The sequence below is a fragment of the Ranitomeya variabilis genome, chromosome 7 (assembly GCF_051348905.1).
Source record: "Ranitomeya variabilis isolate aRanVar5 chromosome 7, aRanVar5.hap1, whole genome shotgun sequence".
Classification (NCBI taxonomy): domain Eukaryota; kingdom Metazoa; phylum Chordata; class Amphibia; order Anura; family Dendrobatidae; genus Ranitomeya; species Ranitomeya variabilis.
The window spans coordinates 27,008,722-27,029,481 of NC_135238.1; the positions used below are offsets into that span (position 1 = coordinate 27,008,722).

At 49.7% G+C, this 20,760-nt stretch overlaps 1 protein-coding gene across 1 annotated transcript; it reads left to right on the top strand.

Annotated features, from left to right (window-relative positions):
- Positions 1-1,555: 1,555 nt before the first annotated feature.
- Positions 1,556-20,314, top strand: RNPS1 (RNA binding protein with serine rich domain 1). The gene is made up of 7 exons (XM_077274685.1): positions 1,556-1,703; positions 14,003-14,158; positions 14,246-14,440; positions 15,673-15,775; positions 16,304-16,457; positions 17,995-18,139; positions 18,858-20,314. Exons 1-7 carry the CDS (start codon positions 1,627-1,629, stop codon positions 18,955-18,957), a joined length of 930 nt encoding a protein of 309 aa, XP_077130800.1. The 5' UTR covers positions 1,556-1,626; the 3' UTR covers positions 18,958-20,314.
- The last annotated feature ends 446 nt before the right edge of the window (positions 20,315-20,760 follow it).

Genomic DNA, 20,760 nt, shown 5'->3' on the forward strand with positions numbered 1-20,760 from the left:
CCTCAATCACAAAGTCAGGGAGTTGTCGGGAGAGGAAAATAGTTTTTCAGGCAGGAATATTTTTAAAATAATAAATGGAGGCATACTCACCTTCCAGCATCCAGCATAGGCCGCTACAGAGGTTTGTGCAGGCTCTTCTAGTCATCTGACTGCTGCAGACTCCCAAACCTGAGCAGCTGAATCTGGGAGGTGAATATATATTAAAACCACCTAAGCCTAAACATGTTTTTGCGTGTGTCAAACAATCCCTTTAAATACTATTAATTGAAATGGTTAAATAGTAATGATAAGAACTGACTCCAGTTGCTGATTTATAGGGAGGTGGCGGCTGAATAACACAGCCAACATCTGCCCTATGAGCGGCATATACAGTTGGTACGGAAAAGTATTCAGGCCCCTTTAAATTTTTCACTCTTTGTTTCATTGCAGCCATTTGGTAAATTAAAAAAAATATATATATTTTTTCTCATTAATGTCCACTGACGAGAGCTCCAGGACCGCGAGTGCCGACACAGGAGGTGGGTATAGGTTTTTTCATTTTATCGGGGCCAAACATTTGGGTCTAGATGGGGTTGTCTTAGTAGTGGACCACCCCTTTAAGATCTTGGGATTTTGCATTCAAAAGTTTTCAAGAGTTTTGAGATTTGGAGAGTTTCCGCTCAAACAAGTCGGAAAACCTCTGCGCACAGGACTTTCGGAGTATTTGGGAAAGTTTCTGCTCGACTCTTCCTCTTGTTTTATTGCTCTCCATATGTTAGAGACTTTGGAGCATTTTTCTTCTCATTCAGGTTTTGAAAAATATCAGGCGGGAGAAAAGAAAAAGGACGTCAATTCTCTGAGCGACTGATGGAAAATGCTCCAAACTAGCAACCGTCCAATCAAAAGCCTGGACACAACGATTCTGGGTAAAAAGGAGCCTTTCCCGAACACTGGAAAACGCAAAGGTTTTTGTCCCCCCATGAAAACGTCATCATCTGCAGATAAACTTAGTCTCTGTTCACACTGAGGTATTTTTTTTTAGAGCAAATCTTCAAAAAACGCTTGGCCTTCTTTTCAATTCTATTGGAAATCCACTTTGCTGTTCATGTGAAGTTTTTTTTTTTTAGTGTTTTTGAAAAACAAAACACATTAGGAAAAAAAGATGAAAGTAGAAAAAGTCTGAAAACAAGGCGCTGTCCAATCAGAAGGCTGCAAAAAATAATAAAAAAAAACGCTTTAGTGAGAAACCTATTCCAAAACGCATGTGTGAACGAGTCACTTCCTGACTAGTTGTCTCCCACATTTCCTAACTTGCAGTGTTTTTTTATGGACGTGCCCGACCTGTCACCATAGGCGCAGGCACATAAGAGGTTAAAGTGTTGAACTTGGCGCTGGCTGCAGTTAGGCGCCATTTTTCCACTCCCTTCCAGCCGGCTGAACCTTCCGGGACCCCGTACATGCTGAGTGTCTGGAGTGGGCGTGCACTTGAGGTTAACCCTTTAGTTAGGAACGTGCAACATCTCCTTAATTGTAAAGTAACGTAGCAGCTTCCTTCCCCTTTAAAACGCCTGCCGCGGAGGACACGCCCCTTTCACGCTTAGGTCGTGACGTCATCTTCCGAGCGCCCGGACATTCTCAGTCTGTAGGATGGCGGCGCCGCGTCACAAAGAGCGCGACGGCTTATCGGAGCTGAAGAGGGAGAAGCAGAGAAAGGCCGCGAAAATGTAAGTGTCGCCTTCCCCATCCGCCTCCATCCTGCGGCGCGGGCGCTGCCATCACCCCGGGAGGACATGCTCCGGGCTCTGCGGGCCGGAGGCCTCGGTTATCACCCGGTATTACCGCCGGATGGTGAATTGTGTGTACGAGCTGCTCCTATGGCTGCGGGAGGCCTTGTATAGTGGGGGCAAGATGGCGGCTCCCAGTGCAGCATTCGCCCCTCGTCATCCTCCTCCGGGACCTGTTATGTGGCGCTGGGACCTCCCTTTATAGACATGTTTACCGCCATTTTTACTGTATGTGACCCGCCGTAGCGCTCCACACTGATACATTGTAACAAACCCTCAGCTCTGCAGGCCGGGGAGAGTTTGTGAAATGGGCTTTGTCACTGACAGCAGATATCTTAGAAATGAGTAACAATATGGTGTGAAATGTAAGAAATGAGGCCGAGTGACCACCATCCACCCCCAGGACCGACCCTGTAAGCCTGGGCGGTCTCTAAAGGGATGTGAGGCTTTTCTTTCCTTCTTTCCAGAGGAGATTATCACTGGTAGTAATGGGGGAGCCCCGATCCTCAGGAGACGAGATCACTGGTAGTAATGGGGAGCCCCGATCCTCAGGAGAGGAGATCACTGGTAGTAATGGGGAGCCCCGATCCTGAGGAGAGGAGATCACTGGTAGTAATGGGGAGCCCCGATCTTCAGGAGAGGAGATCACTGGTAGTAATGGGGAGCCCCGATCCTCAGGAGAGGAGATCACTGGTAGTAATGGGGAGCCCCAATCCTCAGGAGAGGAGATCACTGGTAGTAATGGGGAGCCCCGATCCTCAGGAGAGGAGATCACTGGTAGTAATGGGGAGCCCCGATCCTGAGGAGAGATCATCACTGGTAGTAATGGGGAGCCCCGATCTTCAGGAGAGGAGATCACTGGTAGTAATGGGGAGCCCCGATCTTCAGGAGAGGAGATCACTGGTAGTAATGGGGAGCCCGATCCTGAGGAGAGGAGATCACTGGTAGTAATGGGGAGGCCCGATCCTGAGGAGAGGAGATCACTGGTAGTAATGGGGAGTCCCGATCCTGAGGAGAGGAGATCACTGGTAGTAATGGGGAGTCCCGATCCTGAGGAGAGGAGATCACTGGTAGTAATGGGGAGTCCCGATCTTCAGGAGAGGAGATCACTGGTAGTAATGGGGAGCCCCGATCCTCAGGAGAGGAGATCACTGGTAGTAATGGGGAGCCCCGATCCTCAGGAGAGGAGATCACTGGTAGTAATGGGGAGCCCCGATCCTCAGGAGAGGAGATCACTGGTAGTAATGGGGAGCCCTGATCCTGAGGAGAGGAGATCACTGGTAGTAATGGGGAGCCCTGATTCTCAGGACGTGAGATCACTGGTAGAAATGGGGAACCCTGATCCTCAGGAGAGATCACTGGTAGTAATGGGGAGCCCCGATCCTGAGGAGAGGAGACCACTGGTAGTAATGGGGAGCCCCGATCCTGAGGAGAGGAGATCACTGGTAGTAATGGGGAGCCCCGATCCTCAGGAGAGGAGATCATTGGTAGTAATGGGGAGCCCCGATCCTCAGGAGAGGAGATCACTGGTAGTAATGTGGAGCCCCGATCCTGAGCAGAGGAGATCACTGGTAGTAATGGGGAGCCCCGATCCTGAGGAGAGATCACTGGTAGTAATGGGGAGCCCCGATCCTCAGGAGAGGAGATCACTGGTAGTAATGGGGAGCCCCGATCCTGAGGAGAGGAGATCACTGGTAGTAATGGGGAGTCCCGATCCTGAGGAGACGAGATCACTGTAGTAATGGGGAGTCCCGATCCTGAGGAGAGGAGATCACTGGTAGTAATGGGGAGTCCCGATCTTCAGGAGAGGAGATCACTGGTAGTAATGGGGAGCCCCGATCTTCAGGAGAGGAGATCACTGGTAGTAATGGGGGAGCCCCTATCCTCAGGAGAGGAGATCACTGGTAGTAATGGGGGAGCCCCGATCCTCAGGAGAGGAGATCACTGGTAGTAATGGGGAGCCCTGATCCTCAGGACAGGAGATCACTGGTAGTAATGGGGAGCCCTGATCCTCAGGAGAGGAGATCGCTGGTAGTAATGGGAAGCCCTGATCCTCAGGACGTGAGATCACTGGTAGAAATGGGGAACCCTGATCCTCAGGAGAGATCACTGGTAGTAATGGGGAGCCCCGATCCTGAGGAGAGGAGATCACTGGTAGTAATGGGGAGCCCCGATCCTCAGGAGAGGAGATCATTGGTAGTAATGGGGAGCCCTGATCCTCAGGACAGGAGATCACTGGTAGTAATGGGGAGCCCTGATCTTCAGGAGAGGAGATCACTGGTAGTAATGGGGAGCCCCGATCCTCAGGACAGGAGATCGCTGGTAGTAATGGGGAGCCCCGATCCTCAGGAGAGGAGATCGCTGGTAGTAATGGGGAGCCCCGATCCTCAGGACAGGAGATCGCTGGTAGTAATGGGGAGCCCTGATCTTCAGGAGAGGAGATCACTGGTAGTAATGGGGAGCCCTGATCTTCAGGAGAGGAGATAACTGGTAGTAATGGGGAGCCCCGATCCTGAGGAGAGGAGATCACTGGTAGTAATGGGGAGCCCGATCCTCAGGAGAGATCACTGGTAGTAATGGGGAGCCCCGATCCTCAGGAGAGGAGATAACTGGTAGTAATGGGGAGCCCTGATCCTGAGGAGATCACTGGTAGTAATGGGGAGCCCGATCCTCAGGAGTGGAGGTCACTGGTAGTAATGGGGAGCCCCGATCCTAAGGAGAGGAGATCACTGGTAGTAATGGGGAGCCCCGATCCTCAGGAGAGGAGATAACTGGTAGTAATGGAGAGCCCGATCCTGAGCAGAGGAGATCACTGGTAGTAATGGGGAGCCCCTGATCCTCAGGAGTGGAGATCACTGGTAGTAATGGGGAGCCCCGATCCTCAGGAGAGGAGATCACTGGTAGTAATGGGGAGCCCCGATCCTGAGGAGAGGAGATCACTGGTAGTAATGGGGAGCCCTGATCCTGAGGAGAGGAGATCACTGGTAGTAATGGGAAGCCCTGATTCTCAGGACGTGAGATCACTGGTAGAAATGGGGAACCCTGATCCTCAGGAGAGATCACTGGTAGTAATGGGGAGCCCCGATCCTGAGGAGAGGAGATCACTGGTAGTAATGGGGAGCCCTGATCCTGAGGAGAGGAGATCACTGGTAGTAATGGGAAGCCCTGATTCTCAGGACGTGAGATCACTGGTAGAAATGGGGAACCCTGATCCTCAGGAGAGATCACTGGTAGTAATGGGGAGCCCCGATCCTGAGGAGAGGAGATCACTGGTAGTAATGGGGAGTCCTGATCTTCAGGAGAGGAGATCACTGGTAGTAATGGGGAGCCCTGATCTTCAGGAGAGGAGATCACTGGTAGTAATGGGGGAGCCCCGATCCTCAGGAGAGGAGATCACTGGTAGTAATGGGGGAGCCCCGATCCTCAGGAGAGGAGATCACTGGTAGTAATGGGGGAGCCCCGATCCTCAGGAGAGGAGATCACTGGTAGTAATGGGGGAGCCCCGATCCTCAGGAGAGGAGATCACTGGTAGTAATGGGGAGCCCTGATCCTCAGGACAGGAGATCACTGGTAGTAATGGGGAGCCCTGATCCTCAGGACGTGAGATCACTGGTAGAAATGGGGAACCCTGATCCTCAGGAGAGATCACTGGTAGTAATGGGGAGCCCCGATCCTCAGGACAGGAGATCACTGGTAGTAATGGGGAGCCCCGATCCTTAGGAGAGGAGATCACTGGTAGTAATGGGGAGCCCCGATCCTCAGGACAGGAGATCACTGGTAGTAATGGGGAGCCCCGATCCTCAGGACAGGAGATCACTGGTAGTAATGGGGGAGCCCTGATCCTCAGGAGAGGAGATCGCTGGTAGTAATGGGAAGCCCTGATCCTCAGGACGTGAGATCACTGGTAGAAATGGGGAACCCTGATCCTCAGGAGAGATCACTGGTAGTAATGGGGAGCCCCGATCCTCAGGACAGGAGATCACTGGTAGTAATGGGGAGCCCTGATCTTCAGGAGAGGAGATCACTGGTAGTAATGGGGAGCCCCGATCCTCAGGACAGGAGATCGCTGGTAGTAATGGGGAGCCCCGATCCTCAGGAGAGGAGATCACTGGTAGTAATGGGGAGCCCCGATCCTCAGGACAGGAGATCACTGGTAGTAATGGGGAGCCCTGATCTTCAGGAGAGGAGATCACTGGTAGTAATGGGGAGCCCTGATCTTCAGGAGAGGAGATAACTGGTAGTAATGGGGAGCCCCGATCCTGAGGAGAGGAGATCACTGGTAGTAATGGGGAGCCCCGATCCTGAGGAGAGGAGATCACTGGTAGTAATGGGGAGCCTGATTCTCAGGAGAGATCACTGGTAGTAATGGGGAGCCCCGATCCTCAGGAGAGGAGATAACTGGTAGTAATGGGGAGCCCTGATCCTGAGGAGATCACTGGTAGTAATGGGGAGCCCGATCCTCAGGAGTGGAGGTCACTGGTAGTAATGGGGAGCCCCGATCCTAAGGAGAGGAGATCACTGGTAGTAATGGGGAGCCCCTGATCCTCAGGAGTGGAGATCACTGGTAGTAATGGGGAGCCCCGATCCTCAGGAGAGGAGATCACTGGTAGTAATGGGGAGCCCCGATCCTGAGCAGAGGAGATCACTGGTAGTAATGGGAAGCCCTGATTCTCAGGACGTGAGATCACTGGTAGAAATGGGGAACCCTGATCCTCAGGAGAGATCACTGGTAGTAATGGGGAGCCCCGATCCTGAGGAGAGGAGATCACTGGTAGTAATGGGGAGCCCCGATCCTGAGGAGAGGAGATCACTGGTAGTAATGGGGAGCCTCGATCCTCAGGAGAGGAGATCATTGGTAGTAATGGGGAGCCCCGATCCTCAGGAGAGGAGATCACTGGTAGTAATGGGGAGCCCCGATCCTGAGCAGAGGAGATCACTGGTAGTAATGGGGAGCCCCGATCCTGAGGAGAGATCACTGGTAGTAATGGGGAGCCCCGATCCTCAGGAGAGGAGATCACTGGTAGTAATGGGGAGCCCCGATCCTGAGGAGACGAGATCACTGGTAGTAATGGGGAGTCCCGATCCTGAGGAGAGGAGATCACTGGTAGTAATGGGGAGCCCCGATCCTCAGGAGAGGAGATCACTGGTAGTAATGGGGGAGCCCCGATCCTCAGGAGAGGAGATCACTGGTAGTAATGGGGGAGCCCCGATCCTCAGGAGAGGAGATCATTGGTAGTAATGGGGAGCCCTGATCCTCAGGACAGGAGATCACTGGTAGTAATGGGGAGCCCTGATCCTCAGGAGAGGAGATCGCTTGTTGTAATGGGGAGCCCTGATCCTCAGGACGTGAGATCACTGGTAGAAATGGGGAACCCTGATCCTCAGGAGAGATCACTGGTAGTAATGGGGAGCCCCGATCCTCAGGACAGGAGATCACTGGTAGTGATGGGGAGCCCTGATCTTCAGGAGAGAAGATCACTGGTAGTAATGGGGAGCCCCGATCCTCATGACAGGAGATCACTGGTAGTAATGGGGAGCCCCGATCCTCAGGACAGGAGATCACTGGTAGTAATGGGGAGCCCTGATCCTCAGGAGAGGAGATCACTGGTAGTAATGGGGAGCCCCGATCCTCAGGACAGGAGATCACTGGTAGTAATGGGGAGCCCTGATCCTGAGGAGAGGAGATCACTGGTAGTAATGGGGAGCCCCGATCCTGAGGAGAGGAGATCACTGGTAGTAATGGGGAGCCCCGATCCTCAGGAGAGGAGATAACTGGTAGTAATGGGGAGCCCCGATCTTCAGGAGAGGAGATCACTGGTAGTAATGGGGAGCCCGATCCTCAGGAGAGATCACTGGTAGTAATGGGGAGCCCCGATCCTCAGGAGAGGAGATAACTGGTAGTAATGGGGAGCCCTGATCCTGAGGAGAGGAGATCACTGGTAGTAATGGGGAGCCCGATCCTCAGGAGTGGAGGTCACTGGTAGTAATGGGGAGCCCCTGATCCTCAGGAGTGGAGATCATTGGTGGTAATGGGGAGCCCCGATCCTCAGGAGAGGAGATCACTGGTAGTAATGGGGAGTCCCGATCCTCAGGAGTGGAGGTCACTGGTTTGCAGTGTCCCAAAAAACTTAATTCTGGTGTTCTGATTTTCTTTCTCGTTATGCCGTTTACCGATTGGAGTAATTTACTTTATATTTTGATCAGATATTTCTCTAGTCACCTTCCACGACAGCAGTATCGGAGGATGTCTCCCCGCCCTAATAGGGGACAGGAACAGAAAGAGGTTAAATACCCCTCCCCTTCCTGCAACCACCAGTGTTTTTCCTGTCCCCTATGGGGCATGAAGAGGTTTCCGATAGTGCTGCCGTGGCCGGCGAACGAGAGCACTAGTTACCTGTCAGCCGGGCAGTCGCGGTCGAGAGCTCCGTCTCCTCCTCCGCCTCCAGACTGCTCCCATCTCCGCGGTCCCCGCGTGACTTGGGACCCCCACCCGCTCTTCCTGCGCCACCTTCGGGTGGTAATGCAGAGCGGTGTAGTGCTCCGGGGTCCTCCTGTAGCTCCCCGGCTTCCTCCTCTCACCACGCTGCTGCGGGGTTGGCGCGCGCACACCGGAAGTGACGCTCCGGGACTTCCGGTTGTTTGAACTGGAGCTTGGCGCGCGCCGGCCGGCGTCCTGAACATGGGGAACAGCAGCGGCGGCCAAGGCGGGCGTCTCAGACCCCCCCCCCAGGGACATTTTTCGAGGGAGGAGCACCAAACTCGCTGGAATCTCGGTAAGACTATTTATTCTTGACTGGGGAGCCCTCCTAGTGAGACGTCGGTCGGTGACTGCACCTCTAGCGTTATGGACGGTGACAAACCCCCTCACTCTGCTACTGCAGAGCCCAGCGTGCACCCCTCTACTGTAAGTAGTGGGATGATGTCCCTTGCTGTCCATTCTGTAAAAGTGTAGCGGCTCAGTCCACCTTTCTCTCTCGTTTCAGGGAGACAAGGTCACTGGCACTAGGAAGCCCAGCCGCAAGTGTGGTACTTGTTCAGTCAAGCTCCCCTCAGCATACACTAAGAAGCTCTGCCAACCATGCACAGACGAAGTGCTGCGTAGCGAACAGCCTTCTTTAATGGATAGTATCAGAACCCTCATTAGGGAGGAGGTTCAGTCCTCTATGGCGACCTTCTCTCGAGCCCCGACTCCGCAGCCTCCCCCTCCGACTCCGCAGCCTCCCCCTCCCAAGAAAAGGAAAGTGGGCCGGGTAGCCTCAGACTCTGACTCAGGCGAGATACATACCTCGGATTCAGAGTACAGCTGGGAGAAAGAGGGTTCTACGTCTACTCCTGCTCCCAGATCGGATAGTAGGAAGTACCTCTTCTCATCTGAAGATTTGGAGGAGTTAATTTCCATGTTGAGGGGCACCATGGGGGTAGAAGAGGAGGTAGAGGACCATTCTGTGCAGGACGATATGTTCGGGGGTCTGAAACCTAAATCGGTAAAAGGATTCCCCATACATGAAAACATAGAGAACATTATCCTCCAGGAGTGGAGCCTGCCAGAAAAGGGACTGAACGTTCCATCCGAGTTCAAAAATCGCTTTCCTCTGGAGGGAGATTGTTCTTTATTTGATATGCCCAAGGTGGATGTTCAGGTGTCAAGGGTCACTAAGAAAACGGCCCTACCCTTCGAAGACTCCTCCCAACTTAAAGATCCTATGGATCGTAAGACTGAGAGCTTACTGAGGAGATCTTGGGACACCTCAACTAACTTATTAAAATCCAACGTGGCCTCAACATGTGTGGCCAGATCATTGGTTATCTGGCTTCGTACCTTAGAGAACCACCTCATACAAGGTACATCCAGGGAGGACATCCTTAATTCTCTCCCCTTGCTCCAAAAAGCATCCGGATTCCTCGCGGACGCTTCAGCGGAATCAGTACGGGTAGCCGCTAGATCCGCTGTCCTTACAAACTCAGCAAGGAGGGCCCTGTGGCTTAAATCTTGGGGGGGAGATGTTACCTCAAAGTCCAAACTTTGTGGTATCCCTTTCCAGGGCCATCATGTCTTTGGACCAGCCTTGGACGACATCCTGGACAAGGCTTCAGACAAAAAGAAGGTTCTCCCAGAACAACGGAACCCGAGGAAGCGGTTTTTTCGTCCCCCCCGGGAACAACCACCCCAACAGAAATATAGGGGAAAAGGCAAAACGGGGCGATGGAGCTACCCTAAAGGTGGGAAAACCAGAAACATCATGGTTCCCCAGCCCCAGCAGCCCTCTGAAAAACAATGACTGCTTTCAGGTCGGGGGTCGACTCTCGAATTTTCTCCCCAGGTGGCAGGAGATCACCAGGGATCAGTGGGTCCTGCGTACCATACAGGATGGCCTAAAATTGGAATTCGAGAGTCCTCCTCCTCACCATCTAACAATCACTTCTCCACAATCTCCAAAACTTCAGGAGGCTCTGAGGTCGGATATTCTAAGTCTGCTCCGAGAGAAAGTGATTTCCCACGTACCACATCGGGAAAAAGGAGAAGGCCATTATTCCCATCTCTTTCTGGTGAAGAAACCCTCAGGGAAACACCGTATTATCGTAAACCTCAAACCTCTGAATCAGGTGATAAGATATCGAAGATTCAAAATGGAATCTATCAGATCAGCAATCCCGCTGATTGGACAGAACTGGGTAATGGCCACATTGGACCTGAGGGACGCATACTACCATGTGCCAATCCACCCAGACCACAGGAGGTTCCTCAGGTTCGCCATTTCCCAAAACAAACGGATCAGCCATTACCAGTTCAACGTCCTTCCCTTCGGAGTATCATCAGCTCCACGGGTCTTCACCAAGATCATGCTGGAAGTGATAATCTTTATACGACAACAGGGGATCTGCGTCATTCCATACTTAGACGACTTCCTCCTTATTGCTCCATCAGCTTCTCGCCTCAATCAAGACGTGGCGAGGGTTCTCAGCATCTTAACGTCTCTCGGGTGGATTCCAAATCTGGCGAAATCAGATCTCCGGCCATCTCCCCAGAAGAAATTTCTAGGAATTCTGCTGGACTCAGAAAAGAGAATGTCCTTCTTACCCAGGGACCGTCGGATAGATCTGGTCCACAAAATCTCCAAATTCAGAGACCAGAAATTCCCAACTCTGAGAGACTCTATGTCAATCCTGGGTTCTCTAACATCATGCATCCAGGCAGTCTCCTGGGCCCAGGCCCATACAAGGACTCTCCAATCTCACATCCTGTCGTATTCAAGAGGACACCAGATGGCTTTATCCAGAAGAATTCCTCTTCCTACTCATGTAAGATCCTCCCTCTCATGGTGGCGGAACCCCCGAAACTTACAGCGGGGAGTCAGCTGGGATCAGACCCCTCTCCGAGTACTTACAACAGATGCAAGTCAGAGAGGTTGGGGTGCGGTGATCGAGAAATCACACTTTCAGGGTCTATGGTCCCTAGAGATGAGACGCAGCTCCTCAAATCTGAGAGAGTTAAAAGCAGTGGAGGAGGCGCTAAAAGCCTCATCGGCCCTCATCCAGGGTCACCATGTTCGGGTGATGTCCGACAACATGACCACTGTCGCCTACCTCCGACACCAAGGGGGCACGAAATACTCAAGCCTAAAGCTAACTGCTGGAAGGATTTTTTCCTGGGCAGAGAAACACCTCCTGTCTATTTCGGCAGTACATATAAAAGGGCTGGACAATTCCCAGGCGGATTACCTCAGCAGGAGGGACTTTCATCCTGGGGAATGGTCCCTAAATCAGGAGGTATTCCTATCCTTGGTCCAGAGGTGGGGAACCCCCGAGGTGGACCTGTTCGCCAGCAGACAGAACAAAAAGTCAGACAACTTTTTCTCCCTGAACATCTCAAACGAGACCCAAGGACTGGACGCATTTTCACATCCTTGGGAATTTACCCTAGCGTATGCCTTCCCGCCAATCCCACTGCTATCCAGAACATTGCAGAAAGTCCGGATAGAACAAGTCCCAACGATTCTGATAGCCCCACTGTGGCCAGGAAGAGGCTGGTTCAACGCGTTAACAGACATGTGCTTAGAAGGTCCAATCCTACTTCCCCAGAGACACGACCTGCTTCAGCAGGGTCCTCTATTTCATCCAGATCTGCACAAGCTAAAGTTAGCAGCCTGGCTTCTGAAGCCGAGATCCTGAAGGCCAGAGGGCTCTCTCAAGACGTGATCGAAACCCTACAAAAAAGTAGGAAGCCGATCACTAATGCCATTTATGGGAAAATATGGAAGAAATTTTCTTCATGGTGTCTTCCGAACAAACCAGATCCATTTAACCCGGAAATTGCTCAAATCCTTCAATTCCTCCAGAAGGGCTTGGAGATGGGACTCTCACCAAGTACCCTGAAGGTCCAAGTGTCGGCCCTCGGATCTTTCTTTGACCAAGATCTGGCAAGTCACCGATGGATCAAACGGTTTATAGCTTCAGCAACAAGAATCCGTCCAAGACGTCTCGTCCACACCCCTCCGTGGGACTTGAATCTTGTCCTGAACAGTCTGACCAGTGATCCCTTTGAACCCCTCTCAGCCGCCAACTTAAAAATCCTGACCCTAAAAACGGTCTTTTTGGTGGCCATCACTACCGCCAGGCGTGTAGGGGAGATACAGGCTTTATCAATCCAGGAACCATTCCTGACCGTAACTATGGACAGCATAATCCTGAAATTGGATCCTTCCTTTATGCCTAAAGTGGTCTCTGATTTCCACAGAAATCAAGAAATCATCTTACCATCTTTCTGTCCGAATCCATCTAACCCAAAAGAAGAGATCTTTCATACCCTGGACGTCCGCAGAGTGGTCCTATTCTACCTTCAACAGACAGAAGGTTGGAGGGTGGATCAAAATCTATTCATCCAGTGGTCAGGACGGAATAAAGGCAAGAAGGCAGCCAAAAGTACAATAGCAAATTGGATCAAACAGGCCATTAGCCTTGCCTATTCATCCCAGAATCTGACTCCTCCAGCTTCTCTAAAAGCACACTCCACCCGTGCAGTCTCAACTTCCTGGGCAGAGAGGGGTAGCGCATCTTCAGAGCAGATTTGCAGAGCCGCCACCTGGTCATCAGTCCACACATTCACCAGGCACTACAGGCTCAACTTCAATAGGGACCTTTCGTTTGGCAGACGAGTTCTCCAGGCTGTTGTCCCTCCCTAAAGAAATTAGCGGTTGGTATTACTCCGATACTGCTGTCGTGGAAGGTGACTAGAGAAAATAGAATTAGAACTTACCGGTAATTCTCTTTCTAGGAACCTTCCACGACAGCACTAATTTCCCTCCCTATCTGATTTATATACTGATTGTTTCCTGCACTTAAGTGGTAACTAAATATGCTACTGTGTCCAGAAAAAACACTGGTGGTTGCAGGAAGGGGAGGGGTATTTAACCTCTTTCTGTTCCTGTCCCCTATTAGGGCGGGGAGACATCCTCCGATACTGCTGTCGTGGAAGGTTCCTAGAAAGAGAATTACCGGTAAGTTCTAATTCTATTTTCTGAACGCTTAGATACAAAATGTGTTTTTTAAATTTTTTTTATTTTTATTTTGCATCGGGGCAAAAGGGGGTTGATTTGAATTTTTATTTAAAAAAAAACAAACACTTTTTTTTTTTTTTTACACTTTTTACTTCCTTCAATAGTCTCCGATCGTTTGCGCTGCACGTAGCACGGTTGCAGCCCTGCTATGTGTAGAATAAGTCATGATTTCCTATGAACGCTGACCACGGGCCGGCATTCATAGATTTACAATGACGGGCAAGGGGGTCTTCTACAGATCCACTGCCATCATGGCAATCATTGGCGCCCCACAGTCACGTGGCGGGCGGAACATGTACGTATAAGGTCGTGAAGGGGTTGAAGGGCTTTTTCAGTCTTATGACGTCCACCTAACAGATATTACCCGCTCCAGTCAGATGTGAGCGGAGTACGAGGGGCGCATGTCCGACCACCTCCATATAGAATTGTGGCTTCTGCAAGCTGCTGGGGTTTGTGTGCATCAATACTTATGGCTTCTTTCATTGATAAGTGGCACCATAGTCTTCTTGTAGACACTGGTCTCCCTAAAAGCCAATGATCGGATTGGGTACAGTCGAGCCGGTCTCACATTAGTCAGGTTCGCTGCTCGTGGACAAGTGTATAGTAATGTGATGAATGCGGAGTAATCAGGAGCTCGGACCTCGTCACATACTAGTTTTATTTTTATTTTTGCTTGGTTTCCAGGGCTCCCTCTCCTAGCAAACGTAAAGAACGGTCTGAGGACCGGGCGAAAGAGCGAACAAAGGAGAAGGTGCCCAACAAAGAGGCAGGAGAAAAGGACCGCGGCCGGGACAAAACCAGGAAGAGGCGCAGCGCGTCCAGCGGCAGCAGTAGCAGCAGGTACAGCTCGTCTCAATGTGTTGGATGCTCTGATGCTTCAGCGTTGCGGTCGCCGACTGACTTTCTTGCTCTGCTCCCTTCCTTTAGTCGTTCCCGGTCGAGCTCATCATCCAGCTCGTCCTCTGGCTCCAGCTCCGGATCAAGCTCAGGATCAAGCTCTTCTTCCGCGTCCAGTCGGTCCGGCAGTTCTAGTTCATCCCGAAGCTCCAGCTCCAGCAGCTCCTCCGGTTCACCAAGTCCTTCCCGGCGTCGCCACGATAATCGACGGCGCTCCCGCTCCAAGTAAGATGAGGCGACTACTGTTTGGTTCTGCTTCAAAACATATTTTCTGCTCCCTTTCTTTTCTGTGGAGTTTTTTTTTTTTTTAATCAGATCATTTTTATTGTTAACTATATACCATCGAATAACAACTTGTTCATAATTACAGATTAAGCCTTTACATTACTGTTATGCATTTAAATGTATCAACAACTCTCCATATATCCATCTGTAACTCAGTTTTATTGATGATATTTATAAATGAGAACAAAAACCAACACCCCTCCCCCTCCTTCCAATAACACAGCAGACCAAACTATATTCATAGTGCCTTACATCCAATGTACCCTAACTTGCCTGACACAGTAGTCGCTTGTATTTACTATGTCCATTAACTACCCCTATATCCAATACCCGGAAATATTGTAGCCGTCTATCCTGGAACCACTGGCTGCCATAGACTATCTGTCACCAGCGCTCCAGATGGTAGGCCTGGCTTATTTAACCATGATCCCCATATATTTTCAAATATTGTTGAATTATTTTTTTTCCATAAACCCTCTTTTCCATCTAAATGTTATAATTTATCCTGTTTATTAGTGCATTGACCGACGGAGGTTGGACATCTAACCAATGTGACGCAATCAGTTTGCAAGCCTGATAAAATGTTCACAATAACCCAATGGCCAGCGGAGATTCAAAGTCCGTAGACTCCCCCAGATATCCCAGCACACACACCTTTGGGTCTGTCTAAAGTTGCACTCCAAACACCCTTTGTATTGGAGCTAACATGCTTTTCCAATATGAGCCCAGTTTACTGCATCCCCAGAACATTAACTGCGCATCCTCTGTTCCACATCTAGGACAGTCTGCATCTGAGCGGACCCCAATCTTTAAATTAAGCTCGGCGTTCTATGCACTTTGTATATATCAAATGCCAAATCATAATCCAACTACTAGTTATACTGGATGGTTTGTAGATTTTGATGCACAATGTAAATTGGACTCATTCAGTTGCAAAACTGTAAGTGTTGTCATGTGGACCGTGCAATAGGGCAGGTTAAGGCCTTCTGGCATAAATCTTTCTGCCTTGTACAGTCATTGTATGGATTTAGATTACCTTACACTTCACTGTGATAAGATTGAGCTGCCACAACAAGAAGTGTTGTCATGAGCGCGTTGGTGTAAAAAAAAAAAATCAGTCGTTATTTTAAGGAGAACCTACATTTGTAACTTTTTAATTTTTCTGGTAACAGATCAAAACAGCTGAAACGTGATGAAAAAGAGAGAAAGAGGAGAAGTCCGAGTCCAAAACCCACCAAAGTGCACATTGGGAGGCTGACCAGGAACGTTACCAAGGTTTGCTCAGATTTTGGCGTTTCTCACAATCGTCTACTTTTGTCTGATCCCTCTCGCATGCGCGGTCCGAATCTCCTGCCTGGACAGCAGCAGGTTGTGCCGCCACATGGTGACACAGCCCATCTGTTTATTGCTAAGCCCATGGGAAATACGCGGAGGAGTGATGGATGAAGCAGGGCCCGTCCTGAGAGCTTACACGGACTGTTGGGGTAGAAGCTGCTCATTCGCTTGTTGTTCCAGGTTGTTGGCTTTTCCGCAGGGCGGTGAGGAGAGGTGCAGGGTAGATTTACTGCTTAGGAATAGTGAATACTGAGGTTCAGCTTGTGCCGGCCATGTATCCTATTCTGAATAGTAGGAAAGGCACAGGATACATGGCAGACCTGCAATGGACGGCACATCAGCCGACTCCTCTAGTTATCGGGTGATGCTTTATAGCACATTTGGCTAATGTTGCTTCAATGCCAACAGGTCGCGGCAGCCATCACGCCATGAATTAAACATCTAATATTCTGCATTTTGTTCACCTAGGACCACATACTGGAGATCTTTTCCACGTACGGGAAGATTAAGATGATCGACATGCCCATAAACCACTTACACCCCCATCTCAACAAGGGCTATGCATACGTGGAATTTGAGGGTTCAGATGAAGCTGACAAAGCTTTGAAACACATGGATGGAGGTAATGGGGGATGTGGTTGATTAAATATCTATATATTTAATGTATTTACACTAAAAGGATAAAAGTACTGGACTCACATCTTAATCACTGAATTCAGGATTTTCATTCAGTCCTGTTGGGGGGGGGGGGGGGGGCGCGACTCCATACTAATGTCTATGGAAGTAGAACGGGAGGTCAGGAAAGCTACTATAGGTGTAATGTGGAGGGGGCACATACTTTTCTCCATGCAGTGTATATTATAGGCAATATCCTTAGAATTGTCTTATTATGGCCGCTCTTGTGGCTTTCTGTGCATCACTGCTAGAGGCCATGTAATCCATACAACATGGACCTGTAATATCACCCCAGCCAGGACATAAGTGTCAGCTGCAGGCGCTGGGATGAGTCCACAGATCGCTCTGCTGCCATATGGGCTCCAGCCTCACTTTGATGGCTCAGGACTTGCTGCATATACATATATGGGCCCTTCCCAGCTGCTTATACATATACTAGATGGTGGCCCGATTCTAACGCATCGGGTATTCTAGAATATGCATGGCCACGTAGTATATTGCCCAGCCACGTAGTATATTGCCCAGTGACGTAGTATACAGCACAGAGTATATTGCCCAGCCACGTATGTCACAGGTTAAAAAATTAAAAATAAACATATACTCACCTTCCGAGGGCCCCTTGTAGTCCTGTTGCCTGTGTGCGGTGCACGCGGCAGCTTCCGGTCCCAGGGTTGGTATGAGCACAGGACTTGTGATAACATCGCGGTCACATGACCGTGACGTCATGGCAGGTCCTTCTCGCATAGCATCCTTAGCACCTGAACCTGCAGGCGCGAGCGCATCGTCGGACTCCGGAAGGTGAGAATAGCAGGTGTTTTTTTTTTTTTTTTTTTTGTATTATTTTTAACATTAGATCTTTTTACTATTGATGCTGCGTAGGCAGCATCAATAGTAAAGACTTGGTCACACAGGGTTAATAGCGGCGGTAACGGAGTGCGTAACCCGCGGCATAACGCGGTCCGTTACCGCTGGCATTAACCCTGTGTGAGCGGTGACTGACTGGAGGGGAGTATGCGGGCGCCGGGCACTGACTGCAGGGCAGTAGGAAGGGACTAATCGGACTGTGCCCGTCGCTGATTGGTCGCGGCAGCCATGACAGGCAGCTGGTGAGACCAATCAGCGATGATTGGTCGCGGCAGCCATGACAGGCAGCTGGCGAGACCAATCAGCGACGCGGGGTTTCCGTGACGGAACTTGCCGACAGAAAGTACCTGGAAGTACCCCTTATATATATATATATATATATATATATACCCTTCCCAGCTGCATATACATATATGGGCCCTTCCCAGCACAGTGAGCTGAGCCAATCGTCCTCTTAATTCGCTAACAAAGCTAAGGCTCTGTCCTAGGAAGACCTGTAGGTGTGTAGGTAAGCGGCAGCATCCGAGAGCTGCCAACGTGATGGCGTTTGTGCCTTGTGTTCATGGTGATACTAACGGGAATAAACCAAGGATTGACTGAACTTATTTTGTCCCTTTCAGGACAGATTGACGGCCAGGAGATCACGGCTTCTGCAGTGCTTACCCCACGACCCATGCGGGTGGTGCCTCGAAGATTCAGCCCTCCGCGTCGGATGTTGCCCCCTCCCCCTATGTGGCGTCGCTCTCCCCCGCGTATGAGGAGGAGGTAGTGCATATTCTGTCTTTGTACAAGCCTTGTGTTACCCCTGCTCTCCTGTCTGGGGGTTTCTCTTTCCAGTTCAACTTTTTTCTGTTACCGTCCATGACTGTGAGTCGCTCTACTGACATGCGGCTATTTTCTCGCACACCAATGCCGGCTTTCAGCTTTGCCTAACCACTGATCTCTCAGCTGCTTGCGCCTCCCTCTCCTGTACCACTCTTATGTTTTGTCTGACAGGACTAGTTACCTGCTCTCTTCTAACTACTGTACAACATGGGCCAAGTAACATGGGCTTTACCCCACACTGGCATTTTCCTTTAATGGAACACTCCTGGCTAAAGTCATATTGTTGTGTCTATGGCCGGGGTCTTTAGGGTGGGACGTGACACTAAATGAGAATCCTCATGTCTTGCTCCTTCAGGCCTTGTGTTAGGCTTAGCACTGTGTCACACTTGCCTGTAGAGTTCCCTTAAAGAACCCCTCCCTGGATGGACCCCCAGGAAGGATGACCGTTCTGTCCTATTGTGTTTGGGAGCCAACGTCAAATCTTTGCTGAAATCACCAAAACTCCTACACAGATAGAGAGGGTTGCATGTTACCCCTCCTCCCCCAAACAGCACATACACCCCCTTTTCTACATACAGCCCCTTTTAGATTTTGTATTTTTTTTTGTTTTCAATGTGAAGTGTATGGAGTAGCAGGTAACACTCTGTTCCGTCCGCAGGTCCCGTTCCCCTCGCCGACGCTCCCCTGTCCGGCGACGCTCTCGGTCCCCTGCACGCCGCCGTCACCGCAGCCGCTCCAGCTCCAATTCATCACGGTGAAACCTCGTCTTCCCTCTCACAACGCCCCATCCACCAGGCCACCACACACACAAAGAAGCAGACCACGATTATTGACGGCACAGCCACATCCAGGACTGTTGTACGGGACGCCACGGCTGTAGCCGGACCGTAGTGGCAATCTTGTAAAATATGGTGATGAAGGACTTGATGTTGCAGAGCGTCGCCATATTGTAAGAATTAACAGCAGCCCGAGTTTATCATTTAATATTTTAATGCCTTTAATTAAAACTTTCCCCTCTCATTTGACTTCCCAATATCAGCCATAGGTGCATGAGCCTAATTGGGGTTTACCGTATATTGTTATTAGAAGGTTGTATTGTTCTTCAAGAGCCTCTGTCCCAACAGGAACGCCCTGTGTAATCGGGGGGCCGCCTCATACTGGATGGGTTATGACTTTGTTCAGGTAGTAGTTATATACCACTCCACCTCTTTTCACAAACCACCGGACACTGCAAAAGCATTGCAGTCCGCTAGAAACGTATACCGTTATAGAAAAGGACAATTAAGTACGCAACTCGTTTTACTTGTTTTTAGTGATTTTATATTTTTTTCCTGCATAGTCGAACTATAAAATTGTTACCATTTACAGCCACCACTAGAGGGAGCCTTTCCTGTTCATAACTATACATTGAATTCAGTAGTAACAGTATGTGCTAAGCTCCCTCTAGTGGTGGCTCCAGGCAGCAAGACATTTTTTTTTTTTTTGTAATATTTCAATTTTTTTTTAGTCAGGAATTTTGAGCAGTGTGTTAGGAAAGCAAAAATCTTCCTGCCATAAGGATATGCTTGTAGATGTTTCCAGTCTTTTGTAGAGCTCTGGATAACCAGGTTTTTGGACCCTATCCGGTAGCCATTGAGGGATTGGGGGTTCATCTGCTGAATCAATAAAAAAAACAACAACCCTCTTTACATTTGTTGATGATGCAGCTTTATGTGATGCCATATTCAGGTTATACTGTATCAGCGGATATAAGGCATGTCTGTCCTTACCTGGCGGTCATGGTTTCATCTTTCAGTCATTTCGCCCTAATAAAGGCTCGAACGACCTTAATGTAATAAAAATATTTTTAAGGATAAACGTGATGATGCAGCAGTAACTTACAGGGATCCCCCCAATGTTCCCGACGGGGTGCAATGTGGTGTAGCCACTTTCCCAGTTGCATTGTTTGTCCCAACCTTCATATGGAGAATATAATTGAAGGTAGAACTTGTACAGTTGACATTTTTACATTTAATGTTTTATTGTTTTTGTAGTATTCCATTTTTATTTTATGTCTGTTCCATATCTGTAAACTGAAAAAAGAAAAGCTGTGGAATAAACGGACAATTTATGTTGTGGAGTCTTCATGTCTGATCTCACTGTTAGATGATATCGGTAACGACTGGTCCACGGGAGAACTGCTGCCGCCATCTGCTGGACACTTGAGTGAACGGTATAAAATTACTGGATTGGCTAAAGGAAAATTTTTAAGTCAAAATGACCTAAAATATGATTTTGGACTGCTACTGAATGGTCCCTGTATGTTCAGACATTTTGACAGCGATAAGCAGAATTAGTTGTAACATGTGGTCTTATGCTTGGAAAAAAAAAAATCACTTTAAAGCTCTGGTCACTAGGGGCCTGATTTTACTAAAAATGGCATTTTGTAGGCCAATCTTAATAAATTAGGTGGATTTTGTCACTGCTATGCATGCATTTCTGGAGTAGAGTGCGCCACAACTTTTAATGACTTTGTTGGGTGGGTGATGTCACGCCCCGGCCCTCCCAGCTCCTCTCCACTT

Bases quoted from the DNA above. Each gene is read 5' to 3' on its own strand.
- RNPS1 (XM_077274685.1), top strand. From the start codon at position 1,627: ATGGCGGCGCCGCGTCACAAAGAGCGCGACGGCTTATCGGAGCTGAAG. The intron at 1,704-14,002 runs GTAAGTGTCGCC...CTTGGTTTCCAG, and splicing joins CAGAGAAAGGCCGCGAAAAT to GGCTCCCTCTCCTAGCAAAC. The intron at 16,458-17,994 runs GTAATGGGGGAT...TGTCCCTTTCAG, and splicing joins TTTGAAACACATGGATGGAG to GACAGATTGACGGCCAGGAG.